We start from the raw sequence: 21,735 nt of genomic DNA on the forward strand, positions 1-21,735 counted from the left end.
TCAATTTTGTGATGTTGGAGAGGTAAATTGGAGAAGAATTCTTCATGGCGTCACACTGAGTGGGGACCTCAAATACCCCACACCTCGCCACTGTGGTTTATAATCGTTAAATCGTTTGATATTGACCAAGGTGACGGTATGTATATAATAGATGAAATGATAGACTGATGATGACAGGCTTTGCCTTCTCATGTCTTGGTCTTTTTTTTTAAAAAAAAAAAGAATAATCCCTTAGTCGGTGGGATGCTGTTCGGTAGTAATTTCACTTAAAACCCCACTCGACCTGTCATATATTCAGCGGATGCCCTATTATCTACCACCTTATTTGATCTTTTGCTGTCGCACGTTATGCCATTCTCCGAGTCCATCTCAATCACTAAGTCACAACGATATTTAGATTTATATAGCATTTAGGCATTAAAAGCCTTCAATTTAATGCCGTAGTTTACAAGCATCTAGTCATTTTAAAAGTGGCTAATTCGATCCCACATTCTGGAAGGCCCCCGTCTCATTAAACAGGCGTCTTCGAATGATTCTCCGGGCTCATTTCTTCCATCTCATTATCTCCCATCGACCGCGGCAGACGCTGCGCCACCCACACCGAGTCCCAAATACTAGAAGACTTGATAAAAATCTGATCAACTTCTTCTAGGCTCCTCCCACCCGTTTCCGGGAAAAGAAAATATACCACAACCACGATCAAGGCATTTAACCCGGCAAAAATGATGAAGAAGCGCCACTGGATAAAGCCAATGGCGATCGGAGTCACTTCCACAATCAAAACGCAAAATGCCCAGAATGTACCAATGGCCAACGCATTGATCGTGGCTCGGAGATGTAATGGAGCAATTTCGGTTGCATAGAGGAATGACACCCCACCAAATCCACCAACGAATATCATATGATAAATGAAAACAAAGACCACCGCGCCGTGCATCGCCTTGGGATTCTCCGGCTGGGAACCAAGTGCAGCAATTAATGCCATACAGATGCAGTTTCCTGCTGCACTCCCAAGGAGTAAGGTCCGGCGACCCAGTCCTTCAATGGTGAAGATGCAGATCGTGCCCGTGATGAGGCTAGTGAGCTGATACACCGCTGCCAGGATCCTCGACTTGACTGAGTCCAGATGCAGATAGGTTTCAAAGATCGTAGTTGCTAGATGAAAAAGGGAGAAATCAGACCATCAACCTGGCAAACGAGAGGTTATCCAACTCACCGTAAAATGTCATGGCGTTGAACCCGGTGAGCTGCATGAACATCATCACCATCACAGCCAACGCTGCCCGGTGGATCACCCGCTGGGGGCCCATGTGAAGGATCTGCCCTAGTGATCCCCCACCAGCCAATTGAAGAGAAGATTTAACTTGTTTAATTTCCCCTTCGATTTTCCCATTGCCAATGCTCATCTCATCCAACGCTGTAAGGATCACGCGAGCTTCGGCGATGCGATCCTTACGAATCAACCATCGCGGTGATTCAGGTAGGAAGTAAATAAATCCCAGAATGATGAGGGAAAACAGCACAGGAATTGCAGCAGGGAAACGCCAGCCGACACCACCAGACGCAAACGACAGTCCAAAATCCACCAAAAGAGCAATAGTTGCTCCCAGACCGGCGGAAAGCCCGGCTGTGGACACATTAGCACCACGCCTTTTGGACGAGGATATCTCCGAAAGCCAGACAGGCGCTGTGGCCATCAGTCCGCCTGTTCCGAGCCCGAGAATGATACGAGAAATGATGAGTTGTTCGAAGGCAAACGCGCCTGTCAACAAGACCGCTCCGATCAGCTGGACCACGGCGGAAGCCATAATAACTCGGCGACGACCAAAGACGTCTCCGAGACCAATACAGCCGAGAGCTCCGAATAGACCACCCATGGCATAAAGGGCTACCACAGTGCCTTGAATGGCTGATGTGCGGCCCTTCTCTTGGGGTGCGGCATCAACCACGCTGATCTCTGGGTATTGTTTCTCAAATGCATTTAATGTCAAGACTCCACCCAGCAGAGCCTGATTATAGCCCAAAGCTATGAAAGATGGCATCATCACGCCGAAAAGCCCGGCGAGGTTAAGGCGACTTCCTCGTAGACCAAAGAATGGTGCCATTTTGCGAAGATCGAGGACAAAAGGTTGACTCTGGTTGGTTTAAATTGCCTGATCTCTCATCAGTCCTCGAACCCCTTTTTAAATGTCTTTATTCTGGCTTTAGCACGATGGTAGTCTTCTCTTTTCAAAGACTGGCCTCTGTTACTGGTCTGTGGCTCCCACATTCCATTCCGTCATACTCGCTCTCCAGCCCGCAGATCCCTACGCGAACTATCGTTTCGCGTGTAACTCCGATGCCGAGTTATAATCGAGAGAATAACATGCAATGCAGTGATAGAATTGATTGTGGGTAAGTTTAAGATTCCAAGCTAAAGGCAAATCCCTCGATGATTGCCGGCCTCGCAATCTTGGGCTGGTCCATCAATGGCAAGAAAGGGGCTGCATTAATGGGTCGTTCAATATGCCCAACCTCGCCCTTTTTGTAACTTTGTTCAATTTAGGCCCGCACATTACCCGGACCGCCTCCGCAATTCCAGAAATGAAATCATGAACTATGGGCTGAAGCCTACGGGGTTATGGGGTGGCGGTGCAAAATCCGATCTGAATTGTTGGATCAGAAACACTCCGACGACGTTGCATTCACATTATACACCGTCCCCGACCTCGTAGAACTTGTTCCATCGCTGGTAGAAAATATTAGTGCGATGCTCAATGCACATAAACAAAAGACAGGAGGCCACCTACCGTGTCAAATGGCTTCGACGAGTCAACAAATCTCAAGTCAGTAGCTAGGCGAATGACTCGATCGGGATCATTATTGATGGTGGAAGCGTGGATCTGAACGCGAGACAATTAGCATACCAGGTTCCGGGCCGTGCAAAGGGGTGTCAAGTCTATCATACAGTATGTGGCTTATGCAGAACGATATCCCCGGCCTCATAATCGGCCACTAACCAAGCCCGTTGATGTTCCTGTGCAAAGGCGAGGGGGGTTTTCTGACAGCAAGCCAGTGGTCATCATGTTTGTGTTGAATGCGTCCTTGGCTTCTTCACCCGTGAGGCCGGAGGCCTTTGCCTTGCTGGTAAAATCCTCTTCAATGTGCTGACCAAGGGGTTCACCTGGAAATTGTCAGCTGGAGTTGATTGTGGTTGACACGGGAGGTACAGACTGTTTTGTAGATAGATGAGGCCGCCACCAGTTAATTTGATATCCCCGATCGGCACCCACGCGGTCACACTCGTCGGCTCGCCATGGCGCAAGAAGATTTGATCATAGTGGACTCCAATAGGTTTGGTTCCGGGAATGTTGTTTCGCAGAAGCGACCGTCGCAAACCCAGCGTATTCGAGTCCCACCCGGTGAATCGAGCAATAAAGCTGATCAAGGCTGGGTGACGACAAAAGTCCTCCGCATACCAGTCTCGGTAGTGAGCATCGATAGCTATATCGACGAACTGTGCGGCTTTCGAACCTCCTGGCCGACCGTTTTTTCCGGCAGCCCCAGCACCGATACCTGGGAATTCCTCACATGATTTGAGAGGATTGAAGATGCCTTGGACCGGTTGGGTACCCTCTTTCAGAACCCCTGTTGGCTGCATCATGGCGAAGTATTCACTTCGCGCCTTTAAGACATCTTCCCGCGGAATCAGACCTTTGAGGAAGAGATAGCCATCTTTCTCATAGCGTTGGCGTAGCTCTTCAAAAGGCTCATCGGGTCGCGAGGAGTGGAGGAGCTGAACATTCTCGGGCTGCAGTGCGCCATCGTTGACGGCCAGCAATCCTGGTTGGCATTCGAGCGACAGCTGCATATCTCGGTCAGTGAAGAGACTAATTGATTGGTCGTGATTTTGAGTACAATCTAAGTGTATAGAGTTGTTGTATTTATACTCACTGCGTTGTATACAGAATCAGATCTGTCATCCAATAGTGACCCCGTCCTCTTGGATGAATTAGTTATGGAATCATGGGATCCGCCATAGTGGAGACCCAAACGATTAAAAATCATTGAATTCTTATCAAGTCGCCCATGCGCGGACTTTAAAAGTCTCGCAATGAACCCGACGAGTTCTAACTGAGGAAGATTCCCCCGCAGCGCAACGAGGCACGGACGGGCCGACGCGCCTGCGGGTGATTCTTCCCTTTTTCAACCTTTTCAAGGCAAGGATCGCCCGCAAGGGTCAGAGTCACCCCAGATTTGATGTGTGACGGGCAATTCCTCCCGCCGTCTTAGTTCCTCCCCCATCCCCTCTTTGATATTGAGACTCGGAGTGGCACCGAGCTGGAATCCGGGGATGGATTTCCCCAGGAATATCCCCCACACGAGTCGGAACGGCCTCGGCTCTGGACTCAGTCGCTTCATCGACAAGCTATATAACATGTCACCCAGGTACCAGCTCTTGGGCGATTCGGTCCAACCTCCAGCCGCCATGTTCTCTCTCAAGCAAACCAAACTCATTCGACCACCCTCAGACATTGATCCGTCACAGCCACGGCCAGGGAGCACATACTATCTCTATGCTGTCACGGTCTTTGTCTCCCTTGGCGCTTTCCTCTTTGGATATGACCAGGGGGTCATGGGTGTGATCGTTGCAGACCAACGATGGATTGACTTGATGCAGCCCGCCAACTCCTGTAGGTAGATTCTCCTACAATGAGGAGTGTTGTCAGTGGTGCTGATTTAAAGCAGGGGTCACAGGGACTGTCGTGTCTCTCTACGATGTCGGATGTTTCATCGGTGCAATGTCTTTGGGATATTTGGCCGATCCACTTGGTCGCGAACGTACACTGTCGATTGCCTGTATGGTCTTTATAGTGGGTGCCATTATCCAAGCAGCGTCTTATACGATCACGCAAATTGTATGTTCTCAACCATGCAAGATATCAATGCTTCACTAACGAGCTCGAAGACAATTGGTCGTGTGATACTAGGGTTTGGTGTCGGGGCATGCGCTGGGGGCGTACCTCTTTATGTTGCTGAACTGTCACCCCCAGCAATCCGAGGTCGCATTGTCGCCATCGAGCAGATGATCCTTTGCTTCGGCGAACTGGTTGCTTTCTGGTTGAATTATGGTTTCAATTTTCTAGAGATGGATGACTGGTGGCGCATCCCTCTCGCCATTCAAATTCTGCCCGCGTTGGTCCTGGCCATTGGCTGCTGGTACTGGGTACCACCCAGTCCACGTTGGCTAGCCAGCCAGGATCGTCATGAATGTGCACGGGAAGTCCTAATCCGTTTACATGGGACCGAAGCTGCAGAAATCGAGATGCAGGAGATCATGGGCTCTATTGAGTTTGAGCACACGGTAAGTGAAGCCTCGTGGGGCGACATGTTTAAGATGCCGGTGCTACGCGTAACTCTTCTGGGAATGGGCGTGCAATTCCTGCAGCAAATCACGGGCACCAATTCAATCCTTTACTATACGGTAAGTAAGCCTCTGGATATTCAATGAAAGCTCCGCTCTGGTCAAAGCTCGGAATCATAACTAATGCCGATTTAGCCATCTCTCTTCGAGCGTGGCGGTATTACAAACCCACGGACAGCCAATCTTGCTACCGGCGGCGTTGGAGTTGTTCTTTTTGTTTTCTCCTGGGTACCGATCTTCTACTTTGATCGGCTGGGTCGAAAGACCTGGCTTCAAATCGGAACCGTAGGCATGATGGGAGCTATGATCGGGATCACTGTGTTGCAGTGGCACGCCGAGCACAACCCGGGTGACAGTGCCAACTACACGATCATCATATTCCCGTACCTGTTCTACGTTTTCTTCAATATCAGTTGGGGTGTTGGGTCATGGACCTACGCGGCTGAAATTTTCCCCGTTTCGATGCGAGCCAAGGGTAATGCTCTCACGACGGCGTCACTATGGGCAGCCTGTTATATCGTTGCTCAAGCGAGTCCTCCAATTGCTGATGCGATTGGCTGGGGCTTATATATCATTTACACTGGGATCTGTGTGGTTGCATTCTTCTTTGTTCGATACTGTCTAGGTTCGTGTGGTGTCAATATGGCAACGTCCCGAGTGAAGAAGCAAATGAAGCTAACGAGGCTAACGTGTGACTACAACAGTGGAAACTCGTGGACGAACCCTGGAGGAAATGTCGCGCCTCTTCGGCATCGAAAGTAGTCTGGCGGAGCGTAGTGGTGTTAAATTAGCGACTGAAGAGCATATAGAGGATACACATGCATCTACGTCTAACTTGTGAATAGTATGGAGAATGATGAGTCTACTGGACCGCAATTAAACTTCCACGGTTTCGACCTCACCATATGTTTATACCAAACTAGAACTTGAATTTGCTCACTGCTTGCTCATGTTGCTATCGCGAATTCGCCAGCAGTTGGTGGGGGTGGAGCGTAGATCGTTGGGTGGTGGGGCGGCGGGGTGAAGCTGCAGAGCGATCTTGATGTCGTGGAGTTGGATGAAAAAGTAGATAGAGGCAGGAAGATCAATGGGGACTGTAGAGCTCTGCATTATGAATGAGAAATCAAGTACATATCGTAAATAAGCCGGAGTACCGGTGCGAACTTGACATGCCGAGGGTTGACCCGAACACCAGAATAGCCAAGGAATAATTAGTTGACCTAATTAGTCCATCGGTTCGCGGAATCAACAGTGGCTTGCAAATTTTGATTTTGAATTTTTGAAAATTTCAAATCTTTTTTTTTCTCTCTATCTCTCTATCCTCCCTCTTTCATTCTCTCTCCCCTTGCAAGTGTGACAATAACCAGCCCTATGCGCGGATCATCCTACCGATCACGATATACAACTCAACACTGTTGTCTCTTGTGATTCCCTTGCCCAGCCTTTTGGCGACTGTAGCGGTGTGCGCTGTGTAGTGCGTGCACTCGTGCGTGCTCGGTCCACATGTCAGGGGTGCAGACCGCCGATTGCCCCGCTATCGGGCACGGTTCACCGAGGGGCACACACAGACATTATAATCCTGGGGGTAGAAGCCGATTTGTTCGGGTTAGGTTTTTTTCCCTCTGTGGCTGTATAAGGGTCAAGGGAGGTTATCCTGCGCCATTGGACATGAGAGATGACAATTGCAGTATCAATGGCCAGGCCGTCAACTCCAGTGGGAGATCGGGGAAACTAGGGTAGTAGACTGAGCCAGGCACCACCACCGGAAGCGGAGAGGATCCATCGACTCCATGGGGAATGGAATGGGCCATTCTGGCAGGCCTCAACCAATGATTGGTCCACTTCGACAGGCACCACAGTCGGCAGTCGTTTGTCCCCCGACTAAAATGATCCACACCGGAACGATGGGCGAATGGATCTCCTATGCAGAGGTGCGAATAGGCACCGGATGTCCGTCGCCCGGAGGACCTCGAAAATAATCCAAATTATGATCACAAGCGAAGAGGTGATTGGCGGAAGTCAATCATGGAATTGATCGTCTAACCCTATAGCCTAAAGAGTAAAAGATAATAAAAAAAGGGGGAAAGCAAGAGAGGAGAGGGAAGAGGGGAGAATCTACTGGGAACCCCCAGAGCCAGGCGGAGCTCACGTGTCTTTCTTTTTATTTAAAGCAACCCCCCATTACTCCTTCCTCTCCTTTCCTTTTCTTCAGTTACCAACATTGCTCAGTATCACTTCAACCTTCGGTTCGTAATTAAGCCTTGTCAGCAGGTTCGATCACTCTCTTGGGACGTGATCACTTACAACCGTCACCATTTTCTCCACACATCTTAACTCGTGAGTTTCCTTGTCCTTGTCCTTCTCCTAGTCTTCCCCGAGACCCCATGGCTAACGTATTCCTTTCCAGGCGGCACCACCCGTTTAACGGCCGACGCACTTCCAGCCGTGGAGGAGCGCCGGATAACGCATTACACATTCTGTAAACGTCCAGCTACTAGCTACATTTTCAATTCCTCGCCTCCGCTATGGCTCCTCACGCTAGCTCGGACGCCAACGCCCTAAACGGGTCGGTTCGCCAAGAATCCTCGCCTCTCTTCACCGTCCAGTCTCCCAATGTGGAGTATACCGCCGACGAGATCAAGAGTCGCTATGCCTATCAAACTACCGAAGTCACCCGCACTGCGGACAACAAACTGGTTGCTACCCCCAAGGCTTCCAACTACCACTTCAAGGTCGACCGCAAGGTCGGCAAGGTTGGTATGATGCTCGTCGGCTGGGGTGGAAACAATGGTTCCACTGTCACTGCCGGTATCCTCGCCAACCGCCGCAACCTCACCTGGGACACCCGGGAAGGTCAGCAAAAGGCCAACTACTACGGTTCGATTGTCATGAGCTCCACTGTCAAGTTGGGCACGGATGCCAAGACCGCCGAGGAGATCAACATCCCCTTCCGTGACATGCTTCCGATGGCTCACCCCAACGATCTGGCCATTGGTGGTTGGGACATCAGCGGGATGGACCTGGCAGCCTCTATGGACCGTGCCCAGGTTCTCGAGCCCACTCTCAAGTCTCTGGTTCGCAAGGAGATGGCTGAGATGAAGCCCCTGCCCAGTATCTACTACCCTGATTTCATTGCCGCCAACCAGGAAGGTCGTGCCGACAATGTCCTTGAGGGTAGCAAGGCCTGCTGGGAACACGTCGAGAAGATCCAGAAGGATATCCGGTAAGTGAAAGCCAATACTCAATTATCAGAAGCAGAAGCACATGGATCTTGGATACTAACTCTTCATAAAGTGATTTCAAGGCTCAAAACGGTCTGGACAAGGTGATCGTCATGTGGACTGCCAACACTGAGCGGTACGCCGACGTCGTTCCCGGCGTCAACGACACCGCTGAGAACCTTCTCAACTCGATCAAGAGCGGTCACGCCGAGGTGTCTCCCTCCACCGTCTTCGCAGTGGCTTCCATCCTGGACAATGTTCCCTTCATCAACGGATCTCCCCAGAACACCTTCGTTCCCGGTGCTCTCCAGTTGGCTGAGCAGCGCAATGCTTTCATCGGCGGTGATGACTTCAAGTCCGGTCAGACCAAGATGAAGTCTGCTCTGGTTGACTTCCTGATCAACGCTGGTATCAAGGTCACCTCCATTGCCAGCTACAACCACCTGGGCAACAACGACGGCAAGAACCTGAGCTCGCAGAAGCAGTTCCGCTCCAAGGAGATCTCCAAGTCCAACGTCGTTGACGACATGGTTGCTGCCAACAGCATCCTTTACGAGAAGGACGAGCACCCTGACCACACCGTCGTCATCAAGTACATGCCGGCCGTTGGTGACAACAAGCGTGCTCTGGACGAGTACTACGCTGAGATCTTCATGGGTGGCCATCAGACCATCAGTCTGTTCAACATCTGCGAGGACTCTCTCCTGGCATCTCCCCTGATCATCGATCTGGTCGTGCTCGCCGAGATGATGACTCGTGTTAGCTGGAAGGAGGACACCGAGGGTGCCGAGTACAAGGGCTTCCACAGCGTGCTGAGCGTGCTCAGCTACATGCTCAAGGCCCCCCTGACTCCCCCGGGTACCCCCGTAGTCAACGCTCTGGGTAAGCAGCGTTCCGCTCTGATCAACATCTTCCGCGCTTGCGTTGGTCTCCAGCCCGAGTCGGAGATGACTCTCGAGCACAAGCTGCTGTAAGCACACCATTCATCTTGAACGATGATAGTGTCTACCTAGCTCTGTTGAGCTACTCTCGGTTATTTTTGTCCCGAACTACCAACTAGTTGTCACTCATTAATCAATGCGTTCGATATTCATATCCTACTCAAGGAAACCTTCCAAAGTAGAAAAGTATCTTCATAATTCTGCTATAACAATCGTACGAGTACTAGTAGTAACAAACTGTCTATTTGGTGGCACCCAGCTCCGAATACGCATTCAAAGCAAGCTGTCCACCAAGATGCGCATACAAAATATTTCCACCCTTGATCTCACCCTTCTTAATCATATCAACCATCCCCGCAAAGCTCTTCCCTTCATAAACGGGGTCAGTAATAAACGCCTCCATTTTAGCCGCATACTCAATAGCATCCCAAGTCTGCTGATCCGGAATCCCATAAATACCAGCATGATACCTGTCATCGAGAATAACATCCTCGTCCGTAATATCCTCCTCCTTAAGCCCAATCTTAGCAGCCGTATTCCGCGCAATACGCAACACCTGAACCCGCGTCGCTTCCACCGTCGCCGAAGCATCAATCCCAATAACCTTCCGCTTGGGATCATCCGGATACAACCGTTCAAGCAACTTAAATCCAGCAATCATGCCGGCAAAAGTCGACCCCGTCACCGCACAGACGAGAACAGTATCAAAAAATATACCCTGCTCCTGCTCCTGCTGTCGTACTTCGAACGCCCACCGCGCAAATCCCAATCCACCAAGCGGGTGGTCCGATGCACCAGCCGGGATGTAGTAAGGCCGATCACCATTAGCCTTACACTCCTCCACGACAGCGGCGGCGGTATTCTTATGCTCGATGCCAAATCCCGACGGATCGAGACGGACATCTGCGCCCATTAATCGGGATAATTGGATATTGCCGACAGAGTCATAGCCCTTGTCTACCCAATCGACCCAATGTTCCTGGACCAGTTTGGCTTTTAGACCGGATCGGGCTGCGACTGCTGCGACCTGGCGCGTGTGGTTGGACTGGACGCCGCCGATTGAGACGAGCGTGTCGCAGTTCTGGGCCAGGGCGTCGGCGAGTAGATATTCTAGCTTGCGGGTCTTGTTGCCGCCATAGGCGAATGCGGAGTTGAGGTCGTCGCGCTTGGCGTAGATGTTTACTTTGGCGTGTGGGGTGGTTGAGGCGAGATCGGCGGTTATGCGGGGGAGGAGGTGTATCGGCGAGGGGCCGAGGAGAAGGGGGGTGCGTGGAATTGAGGAGAAGGGGGCTGGGAGGGGGGAGGTCTTGGTTTAGGTTCGAGTTGGACATGACGAATATAGAGGGGTTTGAGATGTCAATGGCAATAACAATTTCTATATTTTGGTCTCTCTATCGTCCCATCTCTGCGCTCTTTATACCCGCGGTTCAGGAGGGGGTGTATCATCACTCTGGTAGGGGAGAAAGCCATACGCCTTAATGATATCCATATTGAGTTAGGTGTCGGGCTATCTTTGGAGAACATACTACATGCTCCGGAATGGCCCCGAAGTCGGTCTTCTCCCTGCGGAGACGGTGGAGTCGTCGAGATAGTGTCCGCTGCATTGGGGTACCCTAAGGTTTGTGGCATGATGGTCGAGATAACGTGCTAACTATCTGGTGGCTGATGTGGTGGGTCCCCGAGCAGGGGGTCTTAAGCTCTTCAGGAACAGACAGATATGAACAGTTCCATAGATATGGAGTTTTGGTTTTAGGATTCGTGACACAGGGCTCGCTTATCGAGTATAGTCCAGCATCGTAGCCTTAGATCTGCTCAACACCATACACCCACAAGGTGCTGCGGGGTGAGTACCTTGGAAGAACCTTGCCAACCTACAAAGATGGCTTGGGCCCCCGATCCTCGCGACTAAATGATATAATACCTACTAATTATACGTTTGCACAACACAACACTAAACGGAAGAAGGCCCGGGTGGACATCACAAAAGAGATTCATATTATTTCACATCGAGCCTTTTGGGGGATCATCATCAACATCAAGCATCAAATAGCTATCAAGCAATTTATTTCATATCAACAACGCAGCGAACGCAGTCACCCTGCTTCATCTGCTCGAAGGCAGTGTTGATGTTGTCCAGGGGCTCGCGGTGAGTAATAAACTCGTCCACCTTCAGCTCGCCGTTGAGGTAATCGTCGACAAGACCGGGCAGCTGGCTGCGGCCCTTGATACCACCGAAGGCACATCCCTTCCACACACGACCGGTGACCAATTGGAAGGCTGGAGACAGTTAGCAAAGGCACAAAAGGAAAGATCCGGGAAAACTTACGGCGAGTGGAGATCTCTTGACCAGCGGCGGCGACACCGATGACAATGCTCTCACCCCAGCCCTTGTGGCAGGCCTCGAGGGCAGCACGCATGACACCAACGTTACCAGTGCAGTCGAAAGTGTAGTCGCAACCACCGTCGGTCATCTCAATCAGGTGCTCCTGGATGGTCTTGCCGGACAGCTTGGTAGGGTTGACGAAGTGGGTGGCACCGAACTTGCGAGCCCAGACCTCCTTGCCGTCGTTGACATCGACAGCAATGATCTTGCCAGCCTTGTTCTTGACAGCACCCTGCATGACGGACAGACCGACACAGCCAGCGCCGAAGACAGCGACATTGGAACCCTCCTCAACCTTGGCGGTCACGACGGCAGCACCGTAGCCGGTGGTGATACCGCAACCCAGCAGGCATGAGCGGTCGGTAGTGATCTTCGGTGTGACGGCAACAACGGAGATGTCGGCAACGACGGTGTACTGGGAGAAGGTGGAGGTACCCATGAAGTGAAGCAGGTCCTTACCGCGGGCCTTGAAGCGCGAGGTGCCATCGGGCATGACGCCCTTGCCCTGAGTAGCACGGATCTTGCCGCACAGGTTGGTCTTGCCAGACTTGCAGAACTTGCACTCACCGCACTCGGGGGTGCTAGAGGTCAAGGTTAGTTCGAATGAATTCGCTGGCATGAATGAACGGCGAATGGAACATACTAGAGAGCGACGACATAGTCGCCGGGCTTGACGGTGGTCACGCCCTCGCCGACGGACTCGACGATACCAGCACCCTCGTGTCCAAGGACGATGGGGAAAGCACCCTCGGGATCCTTGCCAGACAGAGTGTAGGCATCTAATTGGGGTCAGATCTTGCTTTTCATATATTTTCTTGCTTTTGTCTTTCTCTGGGAGCTTACCGGTGTGGCAGACACCGGTGTGGTGAATCTGGATGCGCACCTCGTGGGCGCGGGGAGGAGCAACCTCGATATCCTCAATGGAGAGGGGCTCAGTCGCAGCCCAGGCGACGGCGGCCTATGATATTTGTTAATCAAACAGTCGAGAGACAATGGCAGGGAAGACGTCGGAGGTGGGTGTTTGGCCCGACGCGGGGCACTCCGACGTCATCCGCGTAGCGGGGTGTGTTTCGGATGGTTTGGTGCTTACCTTGCAAGTGATGGTCTACAAACATTGCAAGTCAGTATATAATTGCGCGATGGGAAGGCACTTCGGATTTTTGGGAGACAAAACATACCTTTCCTACTGTGCTAGCCATTGTGTTCTGACAGTCTGGGAGATATGGTCAGGATGGGGCAGGGTGGGGGTGGAGGGGGGGGAAGAACACAGATGCCCAGGTGGTAGACTCACGAGATTTGCAGATGACGGGAGAAGATGAGGGAACAAGAGGTTTTTGAATGGAAAACTTCCCAGTGGAGCCGAGCCTCTTGGAGCTGTGAGGGGAGTGGGGGTGGGGGGGGAAGCAATGAGGAACTTGAATGAGGAGTCAAACGGAAAGAAGATGAGGGGCGGCCGGGTCGGCCGGTCTCCAACGGAGAAGCACCCGCGGGTTGTCCAGCGAAGTCGGGGAGATTGTTAACTATTGGCTTCCTTTTCTCTAGGTCTCCCCGCAATCAGACAGTACCAGCGGACTCCTAAAAAGGTAAAGCTTTCCGCCAGAGCTGCCGATTGCAGTCTTCTCGATCTTACAGTGGGCCGTGCTAGCCTGATGTCCAATCATCACCTCTAATAAGCTTAACTAGGGTTTGATAGCATGATAGCCTGAGGATAATAGCATCCTAGAATAACAGAAATTATGGTCCAAGCATATACAGTACACTGGCGAGGTCGCCGTTCTATTTTATATGTTTTGTATTTTATTAGGATCGGGAAGGGTACCGATGGAACACTTATCCCCTCCCGTCCGAATCACTATGGTACATAAAAGGAGCCCCGGTGTCCAAGCAAGCTATCCCCCCCATCCCACATGCAGGAAATTTAATTCCTTTCGTCATGCGAAGGGAAGGCAGCAAGGCAAACTTGGGCTTGACCCGGGACTCCGGAGTTGGGATTGCCCGGAAGGCACCCGGAACGCTCCCGGCCCCAGAGCAGATCTGCCCTCCGGCGCACTGTCTTCTCCCCAGTGCTCACACCCCGTCTCGGTATCCCGATGACGGGTTTCCAGGTATCTTCTTTAACGGCCCTGCTGCATCATAGCGGCGTTCTGTTCCTGGAAACGCTCGTTCAAGCGGGCGGATCCCTTCAGTTGCTTGTCGACGCAGCGCAGGACACATTGCTCTTCGCGGTTGATGAGGGACTTGGTGGTGAAATCGTTGACACAGTCATCAAAGCAGCGCTGAACCATCTTGGAGTACATCTGTAGATATATTAGATATGGAAACGAAAGGGGAACGCGATCGGGAGTTGTGATTGGAGTTTTATTGACTCCGATCCGAGGGTGCGTTGGCATTCGCGGTGCCACTGCACCTTGGCGGGAGATCAAAGATTCCATCAAGGGGCGGCTCGGGGAGGATTGAACGTACGGTCATGAACTCCTTCATCTGCTTGCGCTCCATGCGGGAGGCGAACTCGCGTTGCTCGGATTGGTTGAGGCTGCAGCGTGTCATTAGCATCGAGTTCGGGGGTAATCAAAACGATTGGCATTGGAATTGGCCATGGAGCGGAACTTATGGTTGCACATACCCGTCCATTATGTGTGATGATGAAGATGAAAGAAGAAAACGTCAAGATGGGAGAATCCTTAGATGATGAGTGAAGAGACGCTGGCGCGGAGCTCCGAAGCTGGTTCTGCGGCCCGCGCAACTACGTTTATCCGGGCTAGGTCACATGAGGTCATGTGACTCTCATCCGGCTGTGTGGATAATTTAGGATGGTATGAAGGAAAGTAAGTTGGAAGGTGATTAAATAAGTAGATAGATCATGGCATGTAGGGAATAAATGCAATGGAATCTTCAGAGATGCTCATAGAGGTGCTTTCCAGATCCCGGTACTGGTATCCTTGAATGGATATGCGTATACTCGTATACTCCGTATCTACTCCGTATTTGATGTGGGTTGGTACCTGAGGGTCCAGACCCTGAGTCCTGGCTATACGTAACTACTTCGAGTAACCGACCATACATAGTTTGTGTAGTTACTCATTAATTAAGGTATATTAACTATAGAAAATGATGTATATTATTGAGCGAATTCAGTATTCTCAATGATACTTCGTAAATACTATACTATACGTATAGTATACTAGTCGACTAGTACACTGTACTCACGCTGCCGAATCCAGCGATGCCCCCCAAGGAACTTCAACCTTGGGTCAGCCATCTATTCATAGCAATACCCTCCTCTAATTTCCCCTGGCACCTTTTTCCTCCTCTTCTCCCTCCTCTCTCCTTCCCTTTAGCCTCAGCCTCAACGTCAGCTACCATCGCCACCCTTTTGACTCGTCTATTCGCCTCCTGCCCAATCCCCGTTCTTCACTCGGACCTCTTCCTCTTTCTCGGCCTTGTCGCATCCCTTCTCTTCCTCTTTCTCGGCCTTGTCGCATCCCTTCTCTTCCCCTTTCTCTCTCCCCTTCCTCTCGCTCTCTCTCTCCCTGCCATCCTCTGAAATCTCCCTTTCAGCGACCCGTGTATCTGCCTGTGTCCCTGAAATTGAATTTCTGTCCTGTTCCTGGCATCCCGTGCTTTGGGGCCCAGCCTCCTCTCCCCCAGCATTTCCCACACGAGGGCGGTGACGCAGGTGGTGCCCATCGACCCGCGATTCCATCCCCCCCTCAACTTCGAGTCCCCTCCCAACCCAGCCACATCGTACCACTCGTTGTTACTCCGACTCTGGGAACACTATGGTGACCGGTAAATCGCAACCGGGCATCGAGCCGGTACAACTCCCACCAACCTCTCCCGACCCCGTCGCTTCCAACTCCCCACCCTCTCGACGAGACCTCGCCTCGTGGTGGAGACAGTTTAAACGGAATACTAGGAAAGAGGAACTGAAAGGTATGTTCCATGTCGCCAGAACCCTTCCAACGCATTGCGCCTAGTCGCGAGCCCCTCTCGTCCCTCGTGCCTCCGTGTCCTTCCTTTCTGCATCTCGCCGATCCCCAACTTTTCCCCCTGAACCTCCAAGAAAATCACTCGGTGCGCGGTACTAGTGGGACCTACCCCGCGGCCATACATTCCCGATGGGATGGTTGAGGCCGCCATCGATTCGGATAAATGGACACCCACGCTCTCTCTGTCTATCAGTCTTTCTTCCTGAACATGGCATGCTAATTCCTTTCTGGGCGCAGAACCCCCGCGCGGAATCTTCGGCATCCCACTCAATGTCAGCATCAAATATGCCAATGTGGCCATCTCCCTTTCCAACGAACATGGCGAGAGCTTCATTTATGGATACGTGCCGATAGTCGTGGCCAAGTGTGGCGTATTTCTCAAAGAAAAGGTGGGCACAATATAGCATCATCGCCGCCGCTGCCGCTCCCGAAATATGCGCTGACTGTTCTCTAGCTACGGACGTGGAAGGTATCTTCCGGCTCAATGGGTCCGCGAAGCGTATCAAAGACCTTCAAGAAGTATTCGACTCCCCCGAACGTTATGGAAAAGGCTTGGATTGGTCCGGATACACGGTACACGATGCGGCCAACGTCCTCCGCCGATACTTGAACCAGCTGCCGGAACCTATCGTCCCACTCGAATTCTATGAACGTTTCCGTGAACCCTTGCGCATTTATCAGATGCAGGTTCAAGCAGGAGTCGAGCCCGCAGAAGCCGAGAAATTCGATCACGCAAAGGCCGTGGAGACCTACCAACACCTGATCATCGCACTCCCGCCCCTGAACAAGCAACTGCTCCTCTACATCCTGGACCTTCTTGCTGTGTTTGCCTCCAAGTCGGACCAGAACCGAATGACCTCCGCCAACCTGTCCGCAATTTTCCAGCCTGGCATGCTGTCGCACCCGCAGCATGACATGTCACCAGAAGAATACAAGCTGAGCCAGGATGTTTTGATCTTCCTCATCGAGAATCAAGATCACTTCCTCGTGGGTATGAGTGGAACTGGAGCCGATGAACAGCAGGTCAAGGAGGTCGAAGCTGGCAATCAGTCCCGGCCCTCAACGACAGCTTCAAATATCCGCCGATCGGCATCCGGCGCCAGCAACAGCAATGAGAGCAACCGCAAGTTGGACACGCTGCGCCGCAATGTATCCGTCTCTTCCCGCAATTCACGTACTTCAAATACGGCTCCTAGCCCAGGCACTCCTACGTCTGGGGGCGGTGTTCACCGAAGCAATACCCTTCCGTCCAAAATGGGCCCAGTTTTGACATCTGCGCGTTTCGCGCGAGCAAATGAAAACAACAGCTCCACCCCATCTGGACTTTCGGTCTCCCATCAGAGCTCTCGCTCGGCCAGTCGAGCCCCGTCGCTGCAGGAGGAGATGGAACCAAAGGCCGAGCCCAAAGAAGAATCGAAACCAGAACCCACCACTGAACAAGGCAATCCCAGTCTAACTACCACCTCATCGAAGGGCACAACACTTGTTCACACCTCGACCCACGGTCCTGTCCCTATCGCTGCGGCTGAACGCCTGAGCATCAGCACTCCTTCTCAGTCGCAAAAAACTATACAGACTCCCGCTTCGCCGCCCTTTCAGGCTGTGACGCCAACACGCGAACGCACACTCTCGAGCATCTTCAGTAAATCCCCACCCCCAGACGGAGATCACAAGGAGCCGCGTCAGCCCAAACGTCTACAGAAGAGGCGGATACCAGGAAGCGCTAGCATTAGCGCACAGAGCTCGTCCAATTCACTCCACGGCACCCCATCGGATCTCAACATTGCGGAGATCGCTTTGGATACAAGGCGTGAGCCGCCACCCATGGATCTTGCTGTTGGTGACACGACTCCCAAACCCCCGAACACCGCGACCCTGAACAGGGAAGCTCATCCTTCGGAGTCCAACCCAGCACTCGTGGATGGCTCCATCCAACATGCTACGGAGGGCTCATTGCGACCACATCAATCACGTACCCCATCCATGAACTCTCGCTCCTCATTCACCGACGCGTCGGACTTGGAGCAAAACGAAGAAGGGACTCATTCCGAGCGTCGAGAGCAGAGGCGTAGCTGGCGATTCCACCGCACTGCTAAACGCAGTAGTGAGCACGTTGGTCTTGGGCTGGCATCTCCGCCCTTGGCAGCCACCAACCCGGGTGCTGAACATAGTACCACCTCTTTCGGCAGTGGGCATCAACAGAGCAATGATCCTTCCAGTCAACCCCTTAGCTTGGATGCTGGCATCTCGAGCAGCGGTACATCTGGCACCGAACCCGAGAAGAAAAGCCTGTTTGGCAAATTCAAGGCTAAAGTTGCGCAGGTTGTGAAGGATGATCGTGAGCGGGCCAAGAGCCCAAACCAAGACGTCGACACGCCGCCCAGCCAGCCATTGTCTCCTCCTTCCAGCGAGGCAGCGAGCAAGCCCTCCGTCGAAGTTCCCACTGAACAAGTCAAGGAAGACCCTCTCCGCTCACCGGTCTCCCCACTGCCTGGAGCGGGACTGCCTCCATCGATCCCGGAGGAGCCACACAGTCCAGAAGCTGTTACCGCGGTGCCAGTATCTGAGCAAAAAGAACCACTTCCTTCAAATACCCAACCGGTATCGACCGAGACCCCCACAGATGGGTCCGGCGTGTCAAAGGCAGAAGCTCAGGCAGATGCCCAGAAAGAATCGACAGTTTGAACCCCCGAAGCCGGATGATATTTGTCATTTCTCATCTTCCTTTTTTTCCACTACCTTCTACTTCCCTAGAGCCGTCATTGCCGAATATCCGGAGAATCCTCATGGTTCTTATATTTGCTTCTACAGGCGTTCTATTTCTCTAAAAGGTAACGGTTGACTTGTTGGTTGTGGGTTGAATCTTGACTTTGTTAGCGCGTGGTTTTCACATCACGAACAACTTTGCTTTTTCTCTCCTCCTCTCCACCTAGTGCTCTTGCTCTTGTTCTTGCTCTTGCGCTTTGCATCCATTGGGCATTCGAGAACTACTTTGCTCTCTTGCGAGATTCCCCTCCCCTTTTCCATTTGCCCCTCTTATCCCTACCCCCCTCCCCTTCGCTTCCCTGCGTCGCATCCTTGGAGCCCATATACTCCTTCATATTTCTTGGTCACGCTGATATGTGGTATGATTGTACGTCCCTATGTGATTGCAGCCGGTCTGTCTTTTGTTTTATTTGTCCCAACCCTTTCCCTCCCCCCCCCTTGTTACCTAGCTGGGTCTGTTTAGGGTGTTGCTGCGATTCCTCTTAAGATGGGGATCTGTCGAAAGAACGGCGCTTAAACTTTATTTTTCATTGATTGCTTGCAAGGGATCTTTTTCACAGTAACGAATGTATCATATCTTGTAAATTCAAGCTGCTGTACGATCTACGTGAAGGGAATAATGGTATACAGCTCAAGCTCCAACTTTGGTGACAGCTCCAGAAGCTCAGTTCAATAGTACAGTAAACCCTGACTGAAGACTAATATTACAACTAGCAACTTGAAGTCATAACCCGGCCGTGATATAATTAATTTCAAACTAATTTATACTACGTACTTCAAGTTCAAGTTCATACTTCGTAGGTCTGACCGCCAAGAATTAACCGCAACACGCCAAACCCGATCGGGCGCTTCCCTCCCTTTACTTCACATCACCTCTTCACTTCCGAGCCAACCGGGTCCTCTCAGGTTCAGAACAGCTGCGAGACTGTGTGTACCTGCGCCTGGTGAGCTTCAATGCGCGCATCATGGCTTCAACTACCTCGTCCCCCGCCGTGAACTCCGCCACCATGTCTCAACCCCCCCGCCGAGAAACCTTCTGCGCCTCCCGTCAATATACTGCCTTCGCAGCTGGCTCGAATCTACTCCTTCGTGCATCCCGCCCTCCTCCTGGTACTTGCGGCATCGCGCTTCGAAGCAGTGGTCACCAATCCCGTTCAGGAATTATTGAATGATCTGCCATGGCTGGCACTGTTGCAACTCTTCTACGTGATCCTTTGCGTTCCGCCAGCTGGCTCCCTCGAAACCGCTAGCTCCGGCGACAACGAAGAGAAGAAGAAGGCTTCCCCTCGCTCCCCTTCAGCTCCCCGTCCTGGAAAATCGGGCCATCGCCGAAAGCAAGCTTCTGGGAAGAATGTCTGGGCTGGTCTTTGGGCCAGATTGATGGTATGTCCACTTCTTTCCTCCGCGGCATTGCAAAGCAAGTGATACGCGTAGAGTATTTGTACTATGTGCTCACAATTATTGGTTTAGCCCGCACTCCTGTCTATCACTCTCACAACTTTCATCGCGACCCCTGTCCTCGCCGCTCTCCTGGTCTTGTTTGGCGCTCCCCTGACAACACACAACGCGGAGACCGTGCTCTGCGCTGCCCACATGGCATTCCTTTCTGCGTCTAGTTTGGTTTACGCTCACGGTGTTGACGGCTTGGTGTGGAAGGAGGTTTGGGGAATCGCTCGACCTGCTGATGCAGTTTGGGGTGGCGCCCTGGGTACCGGACTTGGTGCTTGGTTTGGTGCCATCCCGATCCCTCTGGACTGGTGAGTTGGGTTGATCTATTAGAGAAATATTCCCAAAGTATGGAATCATTTGGCTGACATCTCTGTAGGGACCGCCCCTGGCAAGCTTTCCCCATTACCATCCTTGCTGGTGCATACATCGGTTACGCAGCTGGGTCGTTGATCTCACGGACCCCATTCTTATATGGCAAGCGAGTCCAATTTGCGCCGGAGAACATTGAGGGCGAGGAAAAGAAGACAAACTGAATCTCCGACACCAGATTTGGAACAACCGGAATCCGTGAAGATTATAATGAATTAATCTCGCAAGATTCGCAGGTTATCATTTCCAATGGCCACAGCCATGATAGATAGACAAAGGACTCCACCGAGACCCGATACCACAGTTAATGTATACTAGCAATTTTCTTTTCAGTGCTTGTCCGTCTCTGTAAATCCAGGTATCACAACTTCCCAGACTCCTTGAAGCTGCCGTGTCTGCCCAACCCTCCACTGAACTTGGCCGCACCAGCAACGGCTTCTTTCGAGATGACTTTGCTGCCGTTCTGGAATTCGTACGAGAGCGCATCTTCCAAAGAAGATGCCTCATACGCGCTGTAATAGCATGAACGACGATCGGTATTGAGGCAAAGTTCAGGGAATGCGATGAGCTGCTTGGCGATGTCCAAAGCATGCTGCAATGATTCCCCCTTAGGCACAACCCGACTAGCCAGTCCCATCGCCAGGGCCTCTTTGGCTTCAACTGGCCGGCCAGTAAGAATCATATCGAGAGCTCGAGCAAGACCAACGATGGCTTGCAAGCGCACCGTTCCCCCGTCAATCAATGGGACGCCCCAACGGCGACAGAATACCCCAAAGATTGCATCTTCTTCCACCACCCGGATATCTGCTAGTAAACTCAGTTCAAGCCCTCCTGCAACTGCATATCCGGCGACTGCTCCAATTACTGGCTTTTGAATCGTCAATCTTGATGGACCCATAGGACCCAGGTTGCGCCCATTGACGGGCTGGAGATTCTGGCCAGGCTCGTCGTTATCTTTCTTTTGCGCTACTTGGTGGAGATCGGCCCCGGCGCAGAAAGTGCTGCCTGTGCCAGTCAACACGCAGACTTTCTGTAATGCATCGGCTTCGAAGGCGAGGATGGCATTGTAAAGCTCCTTGGCAGTTGCAGAGTCTACTGCATTCTTTCTATGAGGGCGATTAATCTGAATGATTGAGATGCCGGGGTGCGAGGCTGTATTGACGATGACTGAAATATCTGCCATTTCGTTGTTGTTGAGACTATGTGATAGCCA

General features: G+C 51.9%; 11 protein-coding genes across 11 annotated transcripts; 4 read left to right on the forward strand and 7 right to left on the reverse strand.

Annotated features, from left to right (window-relative positions):
* Positions 1 to 511: 511 nt before the first annotated feature.
* Positions 512 to 2,105, reverse strand: N7481_000765 (sugar transporter; the record flags this gene model as incomplete). Its single annotated transcript, XM_057259984.1, has 2 exons — positions 512 to 1,155; positions 1,217 to 2,105. 2 exons carry the CDS (start codon positions 2,103 to 2,105, stop codon positions 512 to 514), a joined length of 1,533 nt encoding a protein of 510 aa, XP_057127816.1.
* Positions 2,106 to 2,689: 584 nt separating this feature from the next.
* On the reverse strand, positions 2,690 to 3,850 carry N7481_000766 (uncharacterized protein; the record flags this gene model as incomplete). The annotated part of the gene is made up of 4 exons (XM_057259985.1): positions 2,690 to 2,728; positions 2,790 to 2,882; positions 3,000 to 3,163; positions 3,214 to 3,850. 4 exons carry the CDS (start codon positions 3,848 to 3,850, stop codon positions 2,690 to 2,692), a joined length of 933 nt encoding a protein of 310 aa, XP_057127817.1.
* A 618-nt stretch (positions 3,851 to 4,468) lies between these two features.
* On the forward strand, positions 4,469 to 6,245 carry N7481_000767 (sugar porter family MFS transporter; the record flags this gene model as incomplete). The annotated part of the gene is made up of 5 exons (XM_057259986.1): positions 4,469 to 4,673; positions 4,729 to 4,898; positions 4,949 to 5,464; positions 5,540 to 6,029; positions 6,109 to 6,245. 5 exons carry the CDS (start codon positions 4,469 to 4,471, stop codon positions 6,243 to 6,245), a joined length of 1,518 nt encoding a protein of 505 aa, XP_057127818.1.
* A 1,684-nt stretch (positions 6,246 to 7,929) lies between these two features.
* Positions 7,930 to 9,599, forward strand: N7481_000768 (inositol-3-phosphate synthase INO1; the record flags this gene model as incomplete). The annotated part of the gene is made up of 2 exons (XM_057259987.1): positions 7,930 to 8,627; positions 8,699 to 9,599. 2 exons carry the CDS (start codon positions 7,930 to 7,932, stop codon positions 9,597 to 9,599), a joined length of 1,599 nt encoding a protein of 532 aa, XP_057127819.1.
* A 208-nt stretch (positions 9,600 to 9,807) lies between these two features.
* On the reverse strand, positions 9,808 to 11,055 carry N7481_000769 (putative 1-aminocyclopropane-1-carboxylate deaminase; the record flags this gene model as incomplete). The annotated part of the gene is made up of 2 exons (XM_057259988.1): positions 9,808 to 10,872; positions 10,987 to 11,055. The coding sequence occupies 2 exons, from the start codon at positions 11,053 to 11,055 to the stop codon at positions 9,808 to 9,810; spliced, it is 1,134 nt and encodes a 377-aa protein (XP_057127820.1).
* Positions 11,056 to 11,628: 573 nt separating this feature from the next.
* N7481_000770 (bifunctional alcohol dehydrogenase/S-(hydroxymethyl)glutathione dehydrogenase) lies at positions 11,629 to 13,148 on the reverse strand (the record flags this gene model as incomplete). The annotated part of the gene is made up of 6 exons (XM_057259989.1): positions 11,629 to 11,843; positions 11,893 to 12,530; positions 12,593 to 12,728; positions 12,793 to 12,907; positions 13,040 to 13,054; positions 13,128 to 13,148. 6 exons carry the CDS (start codon positions 13,146 to 13,148, stop codon positions 11,629 to 11,631), a joined length of 1,140 nt encoding a protein of 379 aa, XP_057127821.1.
* Positions 13,149 to 14,063: 915 nt separating this feature from the next.
* On the reverse strand, positions 14,064 to 14,580 carry tim9 (protein transporter TIM9; the record flags this gene model as incomplete). Its single annotated transcript, XM_057259990.1, has 3 exons — positions 14,064 to 14,246; positions 14,413 to 14,482; positions 14,573 to 14,580. 3 exons carry the CDS (start codon positions 14,578 to 14,580, stop codon positions 14,064 to 14,066), a joined length of 261 nt encoding a protein of 86 aa, XP_057127822.1.
* Positions 14,581 to 15,331: 751 nt separating this feature from the next.
* N7481_000772 (uncharacterized protein) lies at positions 15,332 to 15,652 on the reverse strand (the record flags this gene model as incomplete). The annotated part of the gene is made up of 1 exon (XM_057259991.1): positions 15,332 to 15,652. The coding sequence occupies one exon, from the start codon at positions 15,650 to 15,652 to the stop codon at positions 15,332 to 15,334; it is 321 nt and encodes a 106-aa protein (XP_057127823.1).
* A 76-nt stretch (positions 15,653 to 15,728) lies between these two features.
* N7481_000773 (uncharacterized protein) lies at positions 15,729 to 18,623 on the forward strand (the record flags this gene model as incomplete). The annotated part of the gene is made up of 3 exons (XM_057259992.1): positions 15,729 to 15,882; positions 16,176 to 16,302; positions 16,343 to 18,623. The coding sequence occupies 3 exons, from the start codon at positions 15,729 to 15,731 to the stop codon at positions 18,621 to 18,623; spliced, it is 2,562 nt and encodes an 853-aa protein (XP_057127824.1).
* A 1,149-nt stretch (positions 18,624 to 19,772) lies between these two features.
* Positions 19,773 to 20,686, forward strand: N7481_000774 (PIG-F family protein; the record flags this gene model as incomplete). The annotated part of the gene is made up of 3 exons (XM_057259993.1): positions 19,773 to 20,087; positions 20,175 to 20,461; positions 20,530 to 20,686. The coding sequence occupies 3 exons, from the start codon at positions 19,773 to 19,775 to the stop codon at positions 20,684 to 20,686; spliced, it is 759 nt and encodes a 252-aa protein (XP_057127825.1).
* Positions 20,687 to 20,883: 197 nt separating this feature from the next.
* N7481_000775 (enoyl-CoA hydratase/isomerase family protein) lies at positions 20,884 to 21,705 on the reverse strand (the record flags this gene model as incomplete). Its single annotated transcript, XM_057259994.1, has 1 exon — positions 20,884 to 21,705. One exon carries the CDS (start codon positions 21,703 to 21,705, stop codon positions 20,884 to 20,886), a length of 822 nt encoding a protein of 273 aa, XP_057127826.1.
* Between the last annotated feature and the right edge of the window lie 30 nt (positions 21,706 to 21,735).

This window comes from Penicillium waksmanii (genome assembly GCF_028829765.1).
Source record: "Penicillium waksmanii strain IBT 27052 chromosome Unknown utg000001l:1.0-4852451.0:1.0-4856178.0, whole genome shotgun sequence".
NCBI classification, from domain to species: domain Eukaryota; kingdom Fungi; phylum Ascomycota; class Eurotiomycetes; order Eurotiales; family Aspergillaceae; genus Penicillium; species Penicillium waksmanii.